The sequence below is a fragment of the Trematosphaeria pertusa genome, assembly GCF_010094035.1.
Source record: "Trematosphaeria pertusa strain CBS 122368 unplaced genomic scaffold BU26scaffold_7, whole genome shotgun sequence".
NCBI lineage: Eukaryota > Fungi > Ascomycota > Dothideomycetes > Pleosporales > Trematosphaeriaceae > Trematosphaeria > Trematosphaeria pertusa.
The window spans coordinates 476,464-493,530 of NW_022987218.1; the positions used below are offsets into that span (position 1 = coordinate 476,464).

Consider the following 17,067-nt stretch of genomic DNA (forward strand, 5'->3'; position numbering starts at 1 on the left):
CGGAGAACAGGTGCAAGGAGAACTGGAGTCTTATCTCTGGCAGAGAGGGAGTGACCTTCACGTACTCCACACCACAGGCTGACAGATTATTAACACATAAGTCAGGCATCGGATCCGTGCAAGTGGATGGAAGCGGCCATGGCGCATTGCGAGGTAAGACGAAGATAGTCGGATTAATTGCTGTGGATTTAGCACAGTAACTGAGCAGCTTGGCAGCTCCATTGGAGCGAACCTTCAATCTACTCTCATGAGCCGCCGGCACCGCTTTAGGTCCATAGCTATCAGTTACCAACCTAGGTCGACACCCTCTCCGTGCCAACCATTGATGCACATCCCTCCAATGCTGATACCGAGGCTGCAGACACCGCTGCTTCAGAACCAGACGAATTGCCTGGGGTTACTCCTTGCTCAGGGCCGGAACGTATTCGTGGCTGAAACGTCCCAGAGCCCGAATTGTAAAGTGGAACTTGTAATTGGGATACTCAATTGTGCTGAGAGACGTTATAAATAATACCGAGTGAGGACCGAAAGGAACGATACTTACCACGTGCAGTTGAATGAACCTTCGGTCGCTTCTTGCAACCATTCCCCGTTTGGTAATTGTCGTCGGCATATGAGCTATGGACAGGGTTAGTATCACTTGAAAGTCTTCGCGAGCCGACGTACCTCCAGTCCCCGAGCTACGACCATTGTGCCTGGATATCGAGCAGCCATCAGACCAAGGACAGCCCAAGCTGTATTCACGACTTGACTCTTTTCGTGCTCGACATATTCGTGACGCTCACAACTCTCCCAATGCTCGCCCCAACCACCATCGTCTTTTTGCTTATCCACAAGGAACCGACAGGCGCGCTTCACGGCTTCGGATGTGCCATAAGTATGGCCAGCAGCGGCTAGACCCTCCAAACCGAACATGGTTCCATATGTGTAGCATATGCCCCATGAACCATACCAACTGCCGTTCGGGTTCTGGCAGCTCTCAAGAAACCTGGCTGCGGACTGAACAGCGGCCTCAATCCTGTTCCAAGAATACGAAGGATAGTATTTGCGAAACAGGACTAGTGCTGAGATGACGGACGCTGTGCATTCGGGGTAGGAATACTCAACCATGCATCGATCAAAGATCTCCGCAGGGTTGAGCATCTCCACGAGAGGACCAGTTCGGGCACGTTCGTAGCTCCCAAAGCCAAAGTCAGGGTTCTGCATGGTGAGGAGTGTATCGACGCAGTCAGAGAGACGCTCCACTGAGATGAGTTTTTCGAAGCCACTACTCAGTGTTAGCTTCCGTGAAGATCATCAGGCGGCCAAAGACTTACAGTTCCTCTTGCAGGAAAATCGTCGCCTTCAAGCCCTCTGCCGTGCAATCGGATACGATATAGCTGTTATCCCTGGTACTGAATGGCCACCCGCCTTTCCGCTTTTGACGGAATGGATCCGACAGGTCGTCGCGGAATTGCGAAACATCCAGGAACTTATGGGCCTTCTGCAGCGTATCCCGAAATTGTGGCTCCTTTCCTAATCCAGCTTCCGTGATTCCGACGACTGAAAAAGCAGTGTCCCAGAGCTGAACTCCATTGGTCCCTCCGCAGTTCATGCCGGCTTCGTCTCTCCAGAGATATGGCAACATCTTTTCTTGATGCCGTCTTACAGCCTCGCTATTTGCGCCATCGCAGAAGTGTACCACCACGGTATGGAAGGCTTTATTTACCGGGGCTATGTCGTTGTATGATGTATTCTCGTCCTCCCGTCTGATCAGTTCGCGTACGGCGCTATTGGCCCATTTGTGTATCCAGGATGGCCGCACGTAACGTTCCCAAGCCCGGGCGACGTGGTTTGCGGCCGAGAGGAACGAATTTAGGGCACGCTTCCTGTCCAATGGACCAACCTGATGCAAGTATGAAGCGAAGTCGATGGTCTCGTAGGGTTGGCTGTAGATCTCGCCTCGTATATCGAGGAGTAGGTCGTTCAGCTCCATTCGGCATTTGTTCGAGTACAAGTACGACACGGGAAGGTAGACGGAGCGGCATTGCACCCACCATCTCCATGGGTGAACCGGCACCCACGCGGGAAGAATCCTGAGCACGTTACGACTTCTGTCTTTTCTTCTGAATGAGCCACATACCACATTTCTGAAGGCACTAGTTGCACACCTCCCCACTCATAGAGGTTGAGAAGTGCGAGCCAGTACCTTGCCCATTGCGGTGCCTGCATTGCACCACCTTTTCTCGTCAATGATCCAGTCTTAATTTGGGGCGCGACAGACGCTCACCGAGGTTTCCGATCCGCTCTCTGGCTTTCGCCACCACCTTATGAGTGGCGTTCATCCCGAGAATGCGGAGACTAACATAGTATAGTACGGTCGCAAACACGGTTGTGGGGCCATCGGTCTGGAGGCCCCATCCTCCATCGTCATTCTGATGATGGCTCATCCATCGTGTCATTTCGATTGCCCATTCTTGGGGGATATGTCCGCCCGTAATGTAGAGCGCGAATACGATGCCAGGAAGCAGAAAGCTTGGGCCGGCGTAACTGCCTCCCCAATGGCCGTCTTCCAATTGAAGTTTCGCGTAGAAAGTCAATCCATTACGAGCGGCATCAGAAAAAGTCTTCGGTTCCGGCAAAGCATCACTCTCCTGCTTATGTTAGACGACAGTATGGAGGGAGGAATAGGCTTGCCAATACCCTAGGTAGACCCAGAAAGTACTTCTCGGGGAACGCCTGAGGTCGTTCTTCTTTAACGGATTCTTCCGCCAAGTAAATCCAATAATGGACACCCTCTTCATTCGTGCGGAGTCGCCATCGGGTGGGATCGGTCTTCGGTAAGCTCTCTTCCCGTTCCATGGCTTATCCCGCGAATGTAGCCTTGTATGTTGAGGATGAACCAGGCAGCGACGCACCTAAGAGTTGAGGTAACAACGGAGGCTGGAGGACGCCGAGAGTCGAATTCGCGAAGCCCAAATGAAATGCGGCGTGGTGGCCAGAGTGTGAGTGAAAGAGACCCCATCGCAGTTTTATGAGGTCAAGCATCTACTAAATAAAATGCGGCGTAGTAGTTGGAGTGTGAGTAAAAGAGACCTATCGCAGTTTCATTACGTAAAGTATCTACGAGATAAAATGCGGCGTGGTAGTCAGAGTGTAAGTAAAAGAGACCCTATTGTAGTTCTATTAGGTAAAGCATCTACCAAATAAAATGCGGCGTGGTGGTTAGAGTGTGAGTGAGAGACATCATCGCAGTTTTATCAGGTGAAGCATCTAATTCCTGCACAGCGATACGCCGCATTATACCACAACTTCGGACCAAACAAGGCGGAAATTACACGCCCCAACAAAACCAGTGTAGACTAGTAATGGTTTCACAAGTTGTCGCCGAAGCCCGCGCTTTTAGATGTTGAACTTCACATCATCAAAGTTACCGTGTACTTACGAGAGGCTCGACGCTAATGACGTAGACTTCCAACCCGGCTCGCTAATGTTGGATTTCTTTCCTTTTCTCGCGTACTTGCCGGCATTCCTGCAACCGTGGAGGAAGCTTGCTACTTCATCGAGAGTCAGGGAGCAGAATCTGCATCGGGCATTCCTCCGTAGGCAGCCCGAGACAGGAAACGCTCCTCAGTGCTTCGGCTCGTTATTGGTTCAAGCATGTCCATCGTGCGCAGATGTTAGGCTAGTGGGCAGGCTAACAAACATGCAGATCCAGGAGGAAGAAGGTATCAGTGATGATCGCGCGTGCGACATTCTCGCAATGCTCATTGGAGCCGGAGCGGACACTACTTCTTCGTACCTACAATCCTATAAAGTTATGGCTATACACCCACAAACCATGAAGAAGGCACAAGAGGGTAAGCATTCCAGTCGCCTTTCAATACATACGCTCACGATATCAGAACTGGGTAACATTGCCGGTTCACAGCGGTTGCCTACATGGGATGATGAAATGCCTCTTCCCTATGTTCGAGCCCTCATCAAAGTCCACCGGTGGGCACCTATCGGAAGCCTTGGTAGTCCGTATGCTACAACCAAGCGCGACGTGTACGAAGGACGGCATATTCCAGAAGGCGACGTGGTTTCCCCGAACCTTACGGCTTTCAGCAGGAGTCCAGAATGATACAAGGTTCTCAAGATATTCGCTCCCGAACGCTTTCTAGGTGATGATCTAGATGCATCCGCGTCCGCACTAGATCCTGACACAAGAAGCGGGACCATTTCCATTATGTGTTTGGGAGACGCCTCTGTCAAGGTATCTTCGTTGCTGAGGCAAGCCTCTATATCGTGGTATTGAGAGTTTTTTGGAGCTTTATCATTACCCTTAAACTAACCGCTTCACTATTGGACATGAATGCAAAGATAGGTACGGGCCCATTATTAAGAGATTCTTCTGGCCCGTCGGATTAACGTACTGCAGCTGGACTGGTTACCAAACCGAAGCCTTACTAGGTTTTGATCAAATGCCGCAGCTCAGTTTATGAACGAACCATTAGGGCTATGCAAAGCGCGGAGACGGACATACTCACTTTCATCTAAGCATGATTTTCCATACAGCATAGAATTCAGTCATGGTTGGGTGATCAAGTTGCGCTAATCGAACGCCATAACATGCGCTGAATATGACACTCATAGCTAAACGCTCTACGTCCATGAGGAATCCTTCTAGTCGGTCAATAAGAGCATTCACCATAATCTCCGACTCGAAATCCTGGTATTTCCGGAAGCTGGCCGATTGCTGCGAGCCTAGTAGGTTGTGATATACTCTTCTGAGTAATGGGAAAACCTCACCGTGGGAGTCGTAACGAGCCTCCACGGCCAGGCTTCGCCGCGAAAGCTGTTTGAGTAGGCTGAGATGAGTAGGTCATTCCTCCCTGCTGCGTATTAGAGCTGCAGCATGCAATTAGGTGGATGATTCACCTTATCCAAGAGATCTTTTGCAGCGATCGGAGAGCTGATGAGAAGCACAGGATTCTTTCCGAACTAGAGCATGCACATCTTCCCATACTCTTCTGCGATCTTGACGAGAGTTTTGTGCGGATTCTTCATCAAAGCAGAAAGGGGGAATACGCTCAATGAGTGGCAAGAGAGTTGAACCATTGGGATAGACGGCTGTGGTAAACTTGGTCGCTTTGGCCGGGTATGATATCGACTTTTGCGAGGTATTGCGCGGATACACGAAACTCAAGGTCCACGCACGGGCGAGGCTAACGAGAAGGATAAAGGTGAGGCTACTTGCAACCGCCACCTACAATTTCGCCCACCTTATACCGATCGATTTTCTCATTTGTGATCGTTCCATTCCAGCGGGCTTGGGATATAATATTCGGCTACGTCATCATTAATTGCCTGATATCGACCATTATTGTCCTCAGGCAATGCCGACCACGCAGATATACCTGGGGTGAGCCGAAAGGTGTCGAAGGAAAGTGTGTGAACTTGACGGCTAACGAAATATCGACGGGCATCATAATTGCGTTCGCAGATTTGATGCTTCTGATTCTTCCGATGCCAATCTGTGGAGGGGAAAACGAGCTGGCAGAGGCACATCAGAAGCAGGAGCGGATGAGGTGTATATTGGTGGAGGAGCTCTATATATACATGGGAGCTCCAGAGCCATAGTACTGCCGAGCTCCGGATCACCTCCCGCGACACTATCTTATGGTCTCTTCACGGACCTAGGAAGGAAAAGCTTCTGCTATGTGGACTGTGCGGTCTCGGTTTCCTGTAAGTACTGCTCGCTACGCCTTGAGTACGAGTTTCAGCTGACGTGAAAAAGGGCATTGACTGCCAGTATCACGCGGTTTACCTATCTAGGGAAAGTAGCCAGCAGTGTCGACTTAAATGAGGTGACAATGTAAGATCCGTATCTATTCCATTCGTCCAAATTTTAGCTGTTCTAGGAATCCAGAAGTTGTTAATTTCTCGGTGTCCCTCTCTCTACAACTAATCTCAACGAGTGTCTAGCGAAGCTACTGTCAGGACTAGTCGCTTATCGAGAAGTACTTAACAAACCAAGTGGCCCGGCGGCCTGTCAAGGAGCTGCTGGCGCGTCCGTATGAGTTTGCGCCGCGATGACGTGGCAAAAGCGGCATTCTTCTGGGTGAACCACGGCGTAGTCCGGGTTTCTTTGCGGCATTGCGCGCCCAAGAAAGGGATAATGGCTGCTGAATGTTGAGGTCGTGACGAAACTGAGGGTGAAGGCCCGAACATGCGGTTCCCGAGTCGGGAAAGCGTACTAGTCCCCTTCAAGAATAGGTGAGATGATGCCACAGTTGCTTAGGCAAGTATTTCGACTCTGCTAATTGAGATTAGGAAACGGTAACATGGCAATGCTTAATCTAGTTTCGCATATTAACAAGCCTGTAGGGACATGAGTAGCGCGTGTTCGAAATTGTACTACGACTGTCATAAACTATGCGGCCGCACCCGCGCCCTCGCATCTACGGCAACTCCGTCGGATCTCTATCTCTATGATCCGGTAATTCAACATTCGCTCTCTGATCTTCCACCTCATCTCTCGCCTTATACACCGACAGACCGCCCTCCCTCGGCGCCCCATAGAATGACCCATCCTGGCCCCGTTCGTAGCCACCGTATAGCTCTGCTTTTTCATTCTCGCCGCCCTTCCTCGCGTGCAGATACTTGCCCAACCATATTCCCAATCCGATAAGAAGGAGACCGCCGAGCGTGGCGCCGATCCCGATGCCGGCTTTTGCGCCGGACGAGAGTCCGTTGTTGGATTGGGATTGCGGAGAATCGGTCAGCGTTGTCGGTGTGGTATCACTGGTTGCCGTTGTTGTTGCAGAGCCGGAGACTGATATTGTAGAGAGGGGGAGCGTGGTGGCGGTCGATGCTAATGAGGGTATGTCCGTCGGGTCCCCAAATCGCGCGGCCAGCGTCTCGATCTGCAAATGCAGATCCTCGTTACAGCACTCATCACTGAGACCGCAACACCATCGCCGACTTTCGTTCGAGTTGCTCCGATCGCAGGGTGTGAGCCACTCCAGATTCTTGCCCTGCAGAGTATCCTTCATCAGCAAGTTGGCTCCAGCTCTCTGTTGGCGGAGACATACATTACACACGTTCAAGCACCCCGGATCATCCCAGTTCTGCTCCGTACACTGCGGCTTCGTGTACTCGGCGTCCTGCTCCGTTTCACCCTCCTTCGGTCCTCGCTGACACAAGCCGTTCGGCACGCAGATATCGGGTCCGTTTGCGCGGTTCCAGGCGCAACAAATGGTGCTGAGCGGGTCTGAAGTATCGTTGGAGCAGGGCTGGTATTCCGTATTTGTTTCTATACTACCGTTGGGCGCGTAACATGTTGTCGCTCGAGTTAGTGTGAGGAGGGAGAAGGAAAATGGGAGTATGAGAAGTGTGCTGTGTTGACAACGCATCGCGAAGACATCAAAACAGCGTAGGGAAAGCGATGTACCACCAACGCAGAAGAGAAGAAGGAGCAACGAAGCGGAGAAAAGAGTACCTAGTCTCTCAAGCGATGCATGGCTTGAGCCGTGGGATTCTGATATGAGGAGCTGCACTCTCGCGCGAGAGCACGGGAAATCCGCATTGTAGATTCGGCTTGGTGACGGGGCATTCTGCGTTTCATGAGTGCTCCATTTCTAAGTAGCGTGCCAATCTGCGTTCTCTAGCCCCAATGAGGCTGTACGCGCCCCTTGGCTGGTGCGGCACAGTGAAGTGGACGGGAGCCTTGCGCCCAGCCCTACGCACCGGTACGGTCGGACTACCGGATTTCCTACGGCATGTTAGGTGGAGTGGTTCTCTCCGCTGATTAATTATCAACGCAGGCCGATGAGGCGTTTATATATGTCTTGTCTAGCTCATCCTGCGACTACGGACGTTGTAGTTACCGCATGAGGCCTTACGCCCCGTTACGCCTTCTCGCGCGTGGGGTCCGGAATCTTGACTTCACGGATAAACTTTCTTTTTTGACATCAGCCCCCCGCTAGCTTTCGTGAACATACGACTTGTCTTATTCATGTCTGCTTGGTAAGCTGAGGAACCTGCTGATGAAATGAGAACGGTTAGTTGCGAAGGATTCGACAGGGTGTAGATTGGATATATGAGGGAGGAGCTCGGCTGTGAGGCATGCGAATTTTAGTGGGAACCGGAAGATGAGCTTGCGCCGCGGGTTGAGACCTTTTCGCTCCGTGGAACTGGCATTGGTAGAGGGCAGCGTGGAGTCCTTCGGGTGAGTTTGCGGTGTCAAAGTGGCCAATGCTGAACGCTGCGAAGGTCTTCAGGACCTGTTTTCTTCAGTCGCATTTCTCCGATTCAAAATCGCATCTTTCTGTGTGCGAATCTTATCACATAAACTGTAGTGGTATCATTGCATGTCATATGCCCCCATATCAAGAAATCCGAACCAGGAACCACAGCAAGACACGGCAAGACAAATCTCCATTTTCATCATCGACGCGCACCCGAATTCACCAGCTCGGGCAACTGCGCCAAATCTGCAGCCGACAACCCAGACATGTGGCCGTCTACCTCGTACCGGGCTGGTGTGCCTGCCATCTCCCTAGGGCTCTGAGCTTCAACCATCTCGTATCTCGTCTCTTCTTCTCCACGGTAACAGTACTTCATGGTTCCCTGATCCGAAAACGGCCGTTGAGCGGTGGACGTTGGCGCTACCGTTGCACCACTAAATCTTGATGCTTGGTGCTCCCCGGGTTCTGCTCTCTTCCGGAAAGGATATGGGAGCGCGCCTCGCCTCCACTGCCGGATGAACCACCACAGAGCGACCAGTAAGGCGACACCGACGAGTGATCCTACTACGATGCCAGCGATGGCTCCAGCCGACATTTTGTGGCCCTCTTGCTGGGACTGAGTACTGGTCACGGTACCGTTATCTGTACCCGTTGTGTTTACAATTGTACTGTTGAGGTATTTGTCCGCAAGTATCGGTACAATGTCCCGCTCTGGTGGTGCTGGAAACCGTGCTTGATGAATCGAGAAGTTCTTATGCTCATAGTCCGCTATAATATAGGCTTCTTGAAGGAATGCTCGTCCCAGCGTATATGTATATGGCATGCTATCGTCGGGAGCGCGGCGGATCGGGAAATAATTGACGGGGTCTTCATGATAATCCGGCCACGTAGCCTGGAGATCGAAAGCGTCGTAGGGCAGCTCTATCTTGACGGTGCCCGCTGGATCGTTGCTGTAGCCAAGTTCGATGGTGATTGTCGGTTTGATGTCTCGAAGGAGCTGCTGTGTTGCCCAGTGGTTTACCGAGTAGAGGTCAGTGGTTACATTGTGCGTGACGTTGAAGGCGTTCGTGAAGGCATCGCAGACCGAACCCGGTAGCCAGAGGTAAGGGGTGCTTGAGTCGATGAGGGCTTGTATTGGGCTATCTAGGAGCGTGATGTTGTCTCCTTGTAGGGTGGCGTTCGCGGTTATGCGCTGGATTCCAATCTGTAGGGGCTGCCAGTCGTCGACATCAAAGGGGAAGGTTGCATCACTGGATGAAGGTTCGATCCTCGATGCATCATAGCCACCGAGTGTGAGACTCCCGAAACTTCGTGGAACTCCTAAGGAAGCTGTCAGCCATGCAGATATAGCGTTGTGTTGGGGACTTACTGTAGTACGCACCGGCGGTATAGCCAAACGAGCGACTAGGAATTTCGCTACGGTCCATTAAATCCTGCATTGCGCCTGGATAGCTAGTACTATCATCGGTGGGAATCGAACCAGGTCCAAGACCAAAAAGACCTAAGAAAGGACCTGGACCGGTAACACCAGCCACGAGGTGGTCTGGTAGTTGCAAGCCAGTAAGACCACTTCCGTTGATGAGCGTTCCATTGTCAAGGCCGATGTTGTCCAACCCGAAAAGGGACGACCCTGTATACCCAATGTCTTCTCTTCCCCCTACAAGGAAGTCGCCAATTGCATCCCATGTCGATGATTCGCTGTAATCGAAGCCATCGCCTGAGCTCACTCCGCTTCGAGAGCCACATTCGAGGGTATTGATATTAGTTCTAGTTTCGTCGCAACTTTCCGGCAGGGGCAAAAGTAATTGCGGGCTGTAGGTGTCTGGCAGAACCCGGATCCACTGCCCTTTGCTTCCCACAGATAGATAGAAGGTAGACCATACCCCGTCGTTTCCCTCCCAAACCAGCGATGGAGGGAAGACATAGGGTGCCGGAATAGCCATGATTGTGGTTCCAACGGCGACCGTAGACCGACAACGGATGCGTAAACAATAAAACAACCACCAAAGTATTTACGTTTGGTGTTGTAGAGAGCCAGTATCGCCGCCTAAGATAAAGATAGCTCCACGTGCCTGTGCCGCACACGCCACACCACGTTCCAAACTTCAGACGCACCTCTTGCCAACGACCCCACTCGACAAGCTCTGTTTGGCCGCTGCGGCCCGTCGGACACGAAAGAGGGCTTGTAGGCGCTAGAGAACTTATGCCTGGAGAAATTGCGGAGCCCATTGGCGGAGGATTGAACTTCGCCGCATACAGCCCCAAACCGCCGACTGGGACTCTTCGGCTTGGCGCATATCTGCGTCGACTGCGGACAGGGCGGAGCTATTCGGACTGACTTGAAAGTTAACAGCTCTTTGTATTGTGCCTCTCGAAAGGCCCCTACGCAGAACTCAATCCGCCGTGGCTTTGAGGTGCTTCCGGGGGATCTTGCTGATATTTGAACGGAGACTGACGAACTTCTAATGCATATCAGCATTCTGCGCTCTGTGTAAAGAATGAGGACATACTGCCGGTGTGCTTAGACTTTGTTTCCAGTGCTTCGAATTCTAGACTCGACGAAAGGGCACCAAAGCCTGATGAGAAAGAGGTGGATTAAATCAAGTACCAAAATATGCATGGGCATATAGTAATCTCCACGTTAAGAGAAGCGGTAGATGCTAAACAAGAACCGCTGCGAGCGGAAACCCCACAGCGCTGTGCTCATGGATCTACGCTGTCGCCCTCGATGCCTTCCCAAAAGTCTGAAATCCTGTCCTGCGCTAAACTCTACAGAAGTGCTCCATAGCCGTATGTGATCTCACTTTGGCGATGGCAAAACAAGCTGAAGGCCTTCAGGCCAACCTATACACAAGCCGCACCATGTCGCCCAAACCTAGTATAAACGCCAAATATAAACATATCACTCTTCCAGCTTCATCATCGGACTCTTCCGCCTCGGACTATTCGCTCTACTTCTTCTCCCACCCGCCATTCTTTCCCTACTATCCGTCCTCGCCATCAACCCGCCTCTTTCAATAGCATTGCCAAAGGCCCCGGGAGGTCCTAATCCCAAACCGGCGCCCTGTGCGATGAGGTCTGTCCCCGAGTCCACATACGGTGTACCGGGCTCGGCGATGCCAGTTTTAATCTGAGGCGTTGCCCATCCGGAAGTACGACCCACACGAGAGCCATCCGTTGAGTCAGAATGGTCGTTATCGGAAGCGTCGGAGAAGGAGCCGAGCTCGAAATCGTTCGATGGTTCGCCTTCCTCCAGGACACGTTCGTAGGACGGCGTACTTCTGAGGCCGAATAATTTGCCTGGGAAGCCCCGTCGTCGCCGAAGCGACGGTCTCCCTCCTCTACCGAACATGCGCCCGAGTTTCTGGCGCGCAATCTTCCGGCGCTCACGTCCGCAGAGCATGTAGCCGATTACGAAGACGATGAGAATGAAGATGAGAAAACCTGGGATACGGCGAGGGTTCTCGGAGAAGAGGCGGTCGTGCCAGTCATCCTCGGTACCAGAGTAAGCGTGGTAGGATCCTCCTGGGTACTGGAAGTCATCGGGAATTCCAGGCTCGTTGCTGCCGAAGCCGACCGCTAGCGCTTCTGTCGATGGTGCGGGAATCTCGCTGGAAGCGTAGAGGACCATCTTTCCCAGCGTCCAACTAACCTCTACATCATTGATCTTGTTGACGGCCTGGAAGGGATTCAGGAAGCCCTTCGTTTTCCCACCACCAATCTTCGCCTTGGTGACGTTATGGTTCCCGTTCAAATCCTCAATTCCAACGCGTGGTACTCCGATACCATCGTGCAGCACGTTAATAAGCCATGACGCTTTAAAACAGACTTCAAGCGCTGTCTCCGCGTCCACCTTCTTACCCCACTTGTTCTTCGCAATGCCCTTTTCGATGTCTTTCCAGCTCTGGCTGCAAAACTCGTTGACCCCCTTCTGATAGCTCTTGAAGTCATATCCATCATCGTCTCTATGCGCCATCTCGAAGATCTCGTGAGTGGTATGGTAATACTCTGATACGCCCACGAAGTGATTAACATCGAAGTCAATGGCGGGTGTGTGTTGTCCGTTGATAAGGCACGGCGAGTCCAGACATTCCTTCTCTTTCTCTAGGAGGGGATACGCCTGGTGCAGGCATTCCGGAAACTTGCCAGTGCCTACCAGCTCAGTTCCGTGTCCTTCGTCCTTATCCGGATCGAAAGATTTCCCCTCCTTGTTAACGGTAACTTTGGCACCCGCGGGTAAGCAGGGGTCGGGAAGCTCTGTAGCTCCCGGACTCGACTCCAGAAGGGCCTTCACGAATCTCTGCCTCGCCTGATGGACGCCAAAGCCCAGCCACGTTGTTACAAAGACCTTGTATTCCATCGGCGCACCATCAATGGTCCGCAGCCGTAATAACGTGAGATCGTTCGCGTGCTTCTCGGCCTCTGTCGCATTCGGCGCAAATGCAATTTGGGCAGATGCGCCTCCCATATCCAGAAACCCGTATGTGTGATGTCCCTTGCCATGATCGTGACCTTCCGGATTGTCAAAGCCACCAAGCAAGTAGTTCGCCGCTAACCAGCCGTACAGACCCTCTGTCTCCCCTGGTATAACTTGGACGTGGACGTCGCAGTCCGGCAACTGGAACTTGGTCGTCTTGCGCGCAAAGTCGCACACCTCTTTCAGCACCGATTTGCGCTGGACGGGCGGGAGTATTCGCATGCCGGCGGTCGCGAGGAGGAAGAGCGGCGTATTCGGTACTTCTTCGAGCGGCACATGTTTGAGGGCATGGCTGAGGAGCTTGTCAAGGTGCTCTGGGCCCACATCGTGAGGGTGTTCGCCAAAGGTCGATATGCCCGGGTGTATCTTCTTTATCCACTTCTTATCTGTCTCGATTTCAGGCAATTTGTGCAGTTGCGCCTCGCTCGCCGTCTCGCGAGCCGTGTCGCTGTTCAGCCATCTGTATATGTGGACCCGCGTCCCGGAGGACCCAGCATCCAGAATGACACCATATCTCCCTGCGCGACCAGTGTCGTCAGCATCGGGGACGTGTTGCGGCCGTGGCAGCCAGCGGAAGGGGATTGCGTACACTTGCCCATCGGCGATGGTAACCCTGAGACTACCGATCGAGCGGCATTCAGCAACGACTATGAACTACGAAGCTGACGAAAGTGCGAAATGCGATATAAGCGGCGCGGCCGACGAGAAAAGTGAGGAGAATTGTAACGAGCGACGTGGAAGGATTGAAGAAAGTGTTGGGTGCGGAGCGTTGCGAGGGTCCAGTCCTAGTAGCACGCGGCGATAGAGGCGTCGCCGTTTCAGGTTAGGGCCCCGTTACCCGTGGACTTCACCATCCCACGCCACTTCGTATTATCTCGAACACTGCGTCAAATATAGTATATCTATCACGGTACCTTCCGTGAATGGTACTGTGACCGCCCCAAAACAGAACTCGCATATACCGCCCTCGGGCAATGCAACGGGAGAATCTCGGCGGATACCGCTGCGATGACCTCATTTCTCCGCTTCCAAAATTCCCTTCACGTGATTGATTCACTTCGGAGCACGCCCGGTCTGCAAAATGGGACTGGACTGTAACCTTACTCTTCCAGCAAGAACCGGAGGAAAGCCTTCGCAACTACCACTCCATCATGGTGCTTCCCCACTCTATCCAGCGCGTCTTTGGCCTCCTCGGTGTTAAAGATCCCCTGCTTGTTCCTCATCGTCACTAGATAGCTCACAATACCCTCGTTAAACTCCGGATGCCCTTGCACAGAGATGAACCTCCCCTTCTTGTACATGCCCTGCACAAGACACCGTGGTGATGCGCCCAGTTTCTCCACGCCTTCTGGATACTCAAAAACAACATCCCTATGCATTTGATGGATGCTCTAGATAATCGATTAGACAGAGTGAAGTGAGAAGAAAGGGATGAAAACATACTAGGCTGTCTTGCTGGAAGATCTCTTTGCCCTTTTCGGTCAACTCGACAGGCAGCACAGATACCTCCCATCCCCCCTCGCTTCGTCCTACTTTGACGCCGGCTGCTCGTCCAACGATTTGATGTCCAAAGCAGACCCCAAGAATACGAATACGATCTTGCTTGAGCAATTTCTCTGTGAACTCAACGAGTTTCAAGATCCATGGATCATTATCGAAGGAGTTGTGTTCTTGGCGGGGTCAGTGATTTTCCATGAAGTAGCCTCTGAGTAACTCACTTGATCCACTGATCAGCACAGCATCTATACTCTCCAGGTCGGGGTACTTCTGCTCAGTGACAACATCATATGCGCTCAGGTCCAAGTCATTCTTCGAAAACCCAGACCCTAAGCCGTCTGCAGCAGTCTCCAAAAGCGTGCGAAAGATTTTGCCATATCTGCCGAATCTAGCGACGATGTCATCCGGCGGAGTATCGCACTCGAGGATAGCTATTCGTAGAGGAGGTTTCATTTTGAGTCGAAGTTCGAACGAAGGATTGCAAATGCAGGAGGCGATAAGGGCGCGAACTCGGAGATATGCCGGTGGAGCTAACGCTGAAAGGTTAGCCGAGCGAGTCCGCCCGCTTTGTCAGGCTTGATATTTCGACTGACTTCAGGTGTCGATTTCACGCTCCGTCACCTCAGGAACTATAAGACCTGTGGTGAACGCTGACGGGATGCCATCACCCAAGCAAACAAATGGCCATCATGAACCCTCCGAGCGCACACCATTACTACGATCTGTTTCCGACGGCCATCATCCTAACGAAACAGCAATCGATGACGATGGAGTGCAAACCGCAGAGGTAGCTGGAGCGGCTCCACTAGAGGCCCCAAGGTATCCGGAGCTCGGAAAGAGACGAAGCTATTCTCATAGCCACTGGCTTGCCCCGGAGGATGACTGTAACGAATGGCCAGAACCGGAAAGCCCCGGCGAATTCGGGGATGATGGACTGCTTGCAGGACTCACAAGAACAAAATTTCGATTCATTTTTGGAGGTATCTTATTAGGCTATTTCGTAAGTTGAAAATTCACAGCACCGCTCCTTACCTACCGAAACAAGTCCGCGGTTGCTATTAAGAATGCTTTTGACAATGAGTAGATAGCCATGTTCGACTCTACCCTAATGGCATCCAGCCACCCAGTAATCACATCCTACTTCAACGCCTCCAATTCGGCTTCGTGGCTCTCCACCGCCTTCCTGCTCACCTCTACTTCACTTCAGCCACTCATGGGTCGCATGTCCGACACTATTGGACGACGGCCTCTGTACCTCGCTGGTCTCCTATTTCTCGCAGCAACCACGGCATGGTGTGCTCTTGCTCAAAGCATCGGAAGCTTCATCGCCGCAAGAGCATTCTGCGGGCTTGGTGCAGCGGGAGTGCTATCAATGGGCAATATCATGACCAACGATCTCGTCAGCATCGAAGTCCGAGGGACGTATCAGGCGTACATTAATCTCTTCTACGGAGGCGGTTCGGCTGCAGGCGCCGCTTTCGGTGGCTTCCTCTGTGACAAGATAGGCTGGCGTTGGACTTTCGGCATCCAAATCCCAATGCTCATTGTCATTCTCGTCAACGCCTTCTTCACCACTCCCGCATCGCTCGGACCGAACCTTGCAAAGCGCTCGAGTCAAGGCATACGAGATGCTATGAAGGGCTTCGACGTCGCTGGCTCCATTCTCCTCACCAGCTCCGTCGCCTTCCTTATCTTAGGGCTTAACCTCGGCGGAAATGTTTACCCTTGGAAGCACCCACTCGTTATTTCCTCGCTCGTCGTAGCTGGTATCGCTGGAGCAGTTCTCGTACGCGTAGAAGCCAAAGCACAGAGAGCCGTAATGCCGCTTGCTATGCTCTTCACAAAGCCCCGCGGGAATCTCGTCTTCAACAACTTCTTCGCACAGCTCGGAATTAACACCATCATCTTCAACGCCCCTCTGTACTTCCAAGCCGTAAAACTCGATACGGCGTCCATGTCCGGCTTTCGACTCGCAGGTCCTTCAGTAGCCCTCACCATCTGCGGTGTCTCGGCAGGCTTTATCATGACGGCTACCGGACGCATGAAATGGCTCATCGTCGTTGGCTCGCTTTCCATGCTCCTTGGTGCTATCTGTCTATCCATAATGTGGGGTGGCATACCAACCTGGATAGCGACCATCTTCCTCGTCCCTTCCAGTGTAGGGCAAGGTCTCTCCTTCCCCGCGACCTCGCTCGCCGTCCTCGCAACAAGCACACAAGAAGATCAAGCGGTAATGGCCAGCACTCTAGTTCTGTGGCGCAGTCTGGGAATCGTAATGGGTGTCTCGTTTAGCAGTGTCATCTTGCAGAACGCCTTGACTGCGTACCTGAATCGCCTCGTTACAGGCCGCCACAAGGATGAGGTAGGGGGATTCTTATCTTTTCTTGGTTTTTGGCCGCAGTAGCTGGCGTAATGGCTGACGAGTGCAATACAGATTATTCTCACCGTCCGGAAGTCGGTCCGAGCAATTCTTGATCTTGACCCCAAGCACCAGAGCCAAGGTAAGTCAGCTATGTTCGCAGCTCCTCACAAGCTAGACCTAGCATCGCACCCCATGAAGTCCTTCAGGCCCATATCGACTGTCAATTTGGAGTCAGAGTACATACTTCTGAAGGCCTCCAGTCCCTGATCATATTTTCGCCACATCACACAGCCACGCAAGCTAACGGCTCTTCCAGTCATCGACGCCTATGCCCGCAGTCTCCGTGTCACCTTCATATCGGCTATCGCCATCTTCATCCTCGCTAACGCTCTCGTATTCACGATCAACCTCCCCCATCTCAAGCGGAAACAGACGGAAGAGGAAGACAGCGCGGAAGATGGATCGTCTGAAGTCTCATGAGGTACTAGGTTAATAATTTTAATTAGAGTTACTGTGGT

The 17,067-nt window shown here is 52.3% G+C and overlaps 7 protein-coding genes across 7 annotated transcripts; 2 read left to right on the plus strand and 5 right to left on the minus strand.

Moving 5' to 3' along the window:
• Positions 1 to 158: 158 nt before the first annotated feature.
• On the minus strand, positions 159 to 3,224 carry BU26DRAFT_456479 (terpene synthase). Its single transcript, XM_033824915.1, has 7 exons — positions 2,683 to 3,224; positions 2,270 to 2,633; positions 2,123 to 2,219; positions 1,317 to 2,075; positions 667 to 1,267; positions 545 to 618; positions 159 to 491 (listed from the first exon to the last, which is right to left on the minus strand). Exons 1-7 carry the CDS (start codon positions 2,839 to 2,841, stop codon positions 398 to 400), a joined length of 2,148 nt encoding a protein of 715 aa, XP_033683797.1. The 5' UTR covers positions 2,842 to 3,224; the 3' UTR covers positions 159 to 397.
• A 169-nt stretch (positions 3,225 to 3,393) lies between these two features.
• On the plus strand, positions 3,394 to 4,535 carry BU26DRAFT_604770 (cytochrome P450). Its single transcript, XM_033835545.1, has 4 exons — positions 3,394 to 3,637; positions 3,692 to 3,839; positions 3,885 to 4,348; positions 4,403 to 4,535. Exons 1-3 carry the CDS (start codon positions 3,470 to 3,472, stop codon positions 4,103 to 4,105), a joined length of 537 nt encoding a protein of 178 aa, XP_033683798.1. The 5' UTR covers positions 3,394 to 3,469; the 3' UTR covers positions 4,106 to 4,348; positions 4,403 to 4,535.
• A 1,855-nt stretch (positions 4,536 to 6,390) lies between these two features.
• BU26DRAFT_519004 (uncharacterized protein) lies at positions 6,391 to 7,687 on the minus strand. Its single transcript, XM_033828948.1, has 2 exons — positions 7,059 to 7,687; positions 6,391 to 7,001 (listed from the first exon to the last, which is right to left on the minus strand). The coding sequence occupies exons 1-2, from the start codon at positions 7,377 to 7,379 to the stop codon at positions 6,426 to 6,428; spliced, it is 897 nt and encodes a 298-aa protein (XP_033683799.1). The 5' UTR covers positions 7,380 to 7,687; the 3' UTR covers positions 6,391 to 6,425.
• Positions 7,688 to 8,412: 725 nt separating this feature from the next.
• Positions 8,413 to 10,156, minus strand: BU26DRAFT_504940 (acid protease; the record flags this gene model as incomplete). The annotated part of the gene is made up of 2 exons (XM_033826810.1): positions 8,413 to 9,533; positions 9,583 to 10,156. 2 exons carry the CDS (start codon positions 10,154 to 10,156, stop codon positions 8,413 to 8,415), a joined length of 1,695 nt encoding a protein of 564 aa, XP_033683800.1.
• A 902-nt stretch (positions 10,157 to 11,058) lies between these two features.
• BU26DRAFT_305942 (uncharacterized protein) lies at positions 11,059 to 13,480 on the minus strand. Its single transcript, XM_033821855.1, has 2 exons — positions 13,280 to 13,480; positions 11,059 to 13,208 (listed from the first exon to the last, which is right to left on the minus strand). Exons 1-2 carry the CDS (start codon positions 13,287 to 13,289, stop codon positions 11,116 to 11,118), a joined length of 2,103 nt encoding a protein of 700 aa, XP_033683801.1. The 5' UTR covers positions 13,290 to 13,480; the 3' UTR covers positions 11,059 to 11,115.
• On the minus strand, positions 13,352 to 14,663 carry BU26DRAFT_305947 (class I glutamine amidotransferase-like protein). The gene is made up of 3 exons (XM_033821856.1): positions 14,409 to 14,663; positions 14,134 to 14,360; positions 13,352 to 14,081 (listed from the first exon to the last, which is right to left on the minus strand). Exons 1-3 carry the CDS (start codon positions 14,638 to 14,640, stop codon positions 13,791 to 13,793), a joined length of 750 nt encoding a protein of 249 aa, XP_033683802.1. The 5' UTR covers positions 14,641 to 14,663; the 3' UTR covers positions 13,352 to 13,790.
• Positions 14,664 to 14,845: 182 nt separating this feature from the next.
• On the plus strand, positions 14,846 to 17,029 carry BU26DRAFT_530880 (MFS general substrate transporter; the record flags this gene model as incomplete). The annotated part of the gene is made up of 5 exons (XM_033830983.1): positions 14,846 to 15,187; positions 15,272 to 16,293; positions 16,345 to 16,549; positions 16,622 to 16,688; positions 16,866 to 17,029. The coding sequence occupies 5 exons, from the start codon at positions 14,846 to 14,848 to the stop codon at positions 17,027 to 17,029; spliced, it is 1,800 nt and encodes a 599-aa protein (XP_033683803.1).
• Between the last annotated feature and the right edge of the window lie 38 nt (positions 17,030 to 17,067).

Bases quoted from the DNA above. Each gene is read 5' to 3' on its own strand.
- BU26DRAFT_456479 (XM_033824915.1), bottom strand. From the start codon at position 2,841: ATGGAACGGGAAGAGAGCTTACCGAAGACCGATCCCACCCGATGGCGA. The intron at 1,268-1,316 runs GTAAGTCTTTGG...AACACTGAGTAG, and splicing joins ATTTTCCTGCAAGAGGAACT to TGGCTTCGAAAAACTCATCT. The intron at 619-666 runs GTACGTCGGCTC...CCCTGTCCATAG, and splicing joins TCGTAGCTCGGGGACTGGAG to CTCATATGCCGACGACAATT.
- BU26DRAFT_604770 (XM_033835545.1), top strand. From the start codon at position 3,470: ATGTTGGATTTCTTTCCTTTTCTCGCGTACTTGCCGGCATTCCTGCAA. The intron at 3,638-3,691 runs GCATGTCCATCG...ACAAACATGCAG, and splicing joins TCGGCTCGTTATTGGTTCAA to ATCCAGGAGGAAGAAGGTAT. The intron at 3,840-3,884 runs GTAAGCATTCCA...TCACGATATCAG, and splicing joins CATGAAGAAGGCACAAGAGG to AACTGGGTAACATTGCCGGT.
- BU26DRAFT_519004 (XM_033828948.1), bottom strand. From the start codon at position 7,379: ATGCGTTGTCAACACAGCACACTTCTCATACTCCCATTTTCCTTCTCC. The intron at 7,002-7,058 runs GTATGTCTCCGC...GATACTCTGCAG, and splicing joins GGTGCTTGAACGTGTGTAAT to GGCAAGAATCTGGAGTGGCT.
- BU26DRAFT_305947 (XM_033821856.1), bottom strand. From the start codon at position 14,640: ATGAAACCTCCTCTACGAATAGCTATCCTCGAGTGCGATACTCCGCCG. The intron at 14,361-14,408 runs GTGAGTTACTCA...GACCCCGCCAAG, and splicing joins TGTGCTGATCAGTGGATCAA to AACACAACTCCTTCGATAAT. The intron at 14,082-14,133 runs GTATGTTTTCAT...TCGATTATCTAG, and splicing joins TCTTCCAGCAAGACAGCCTA to AGCATCCATCAAATGCATAG.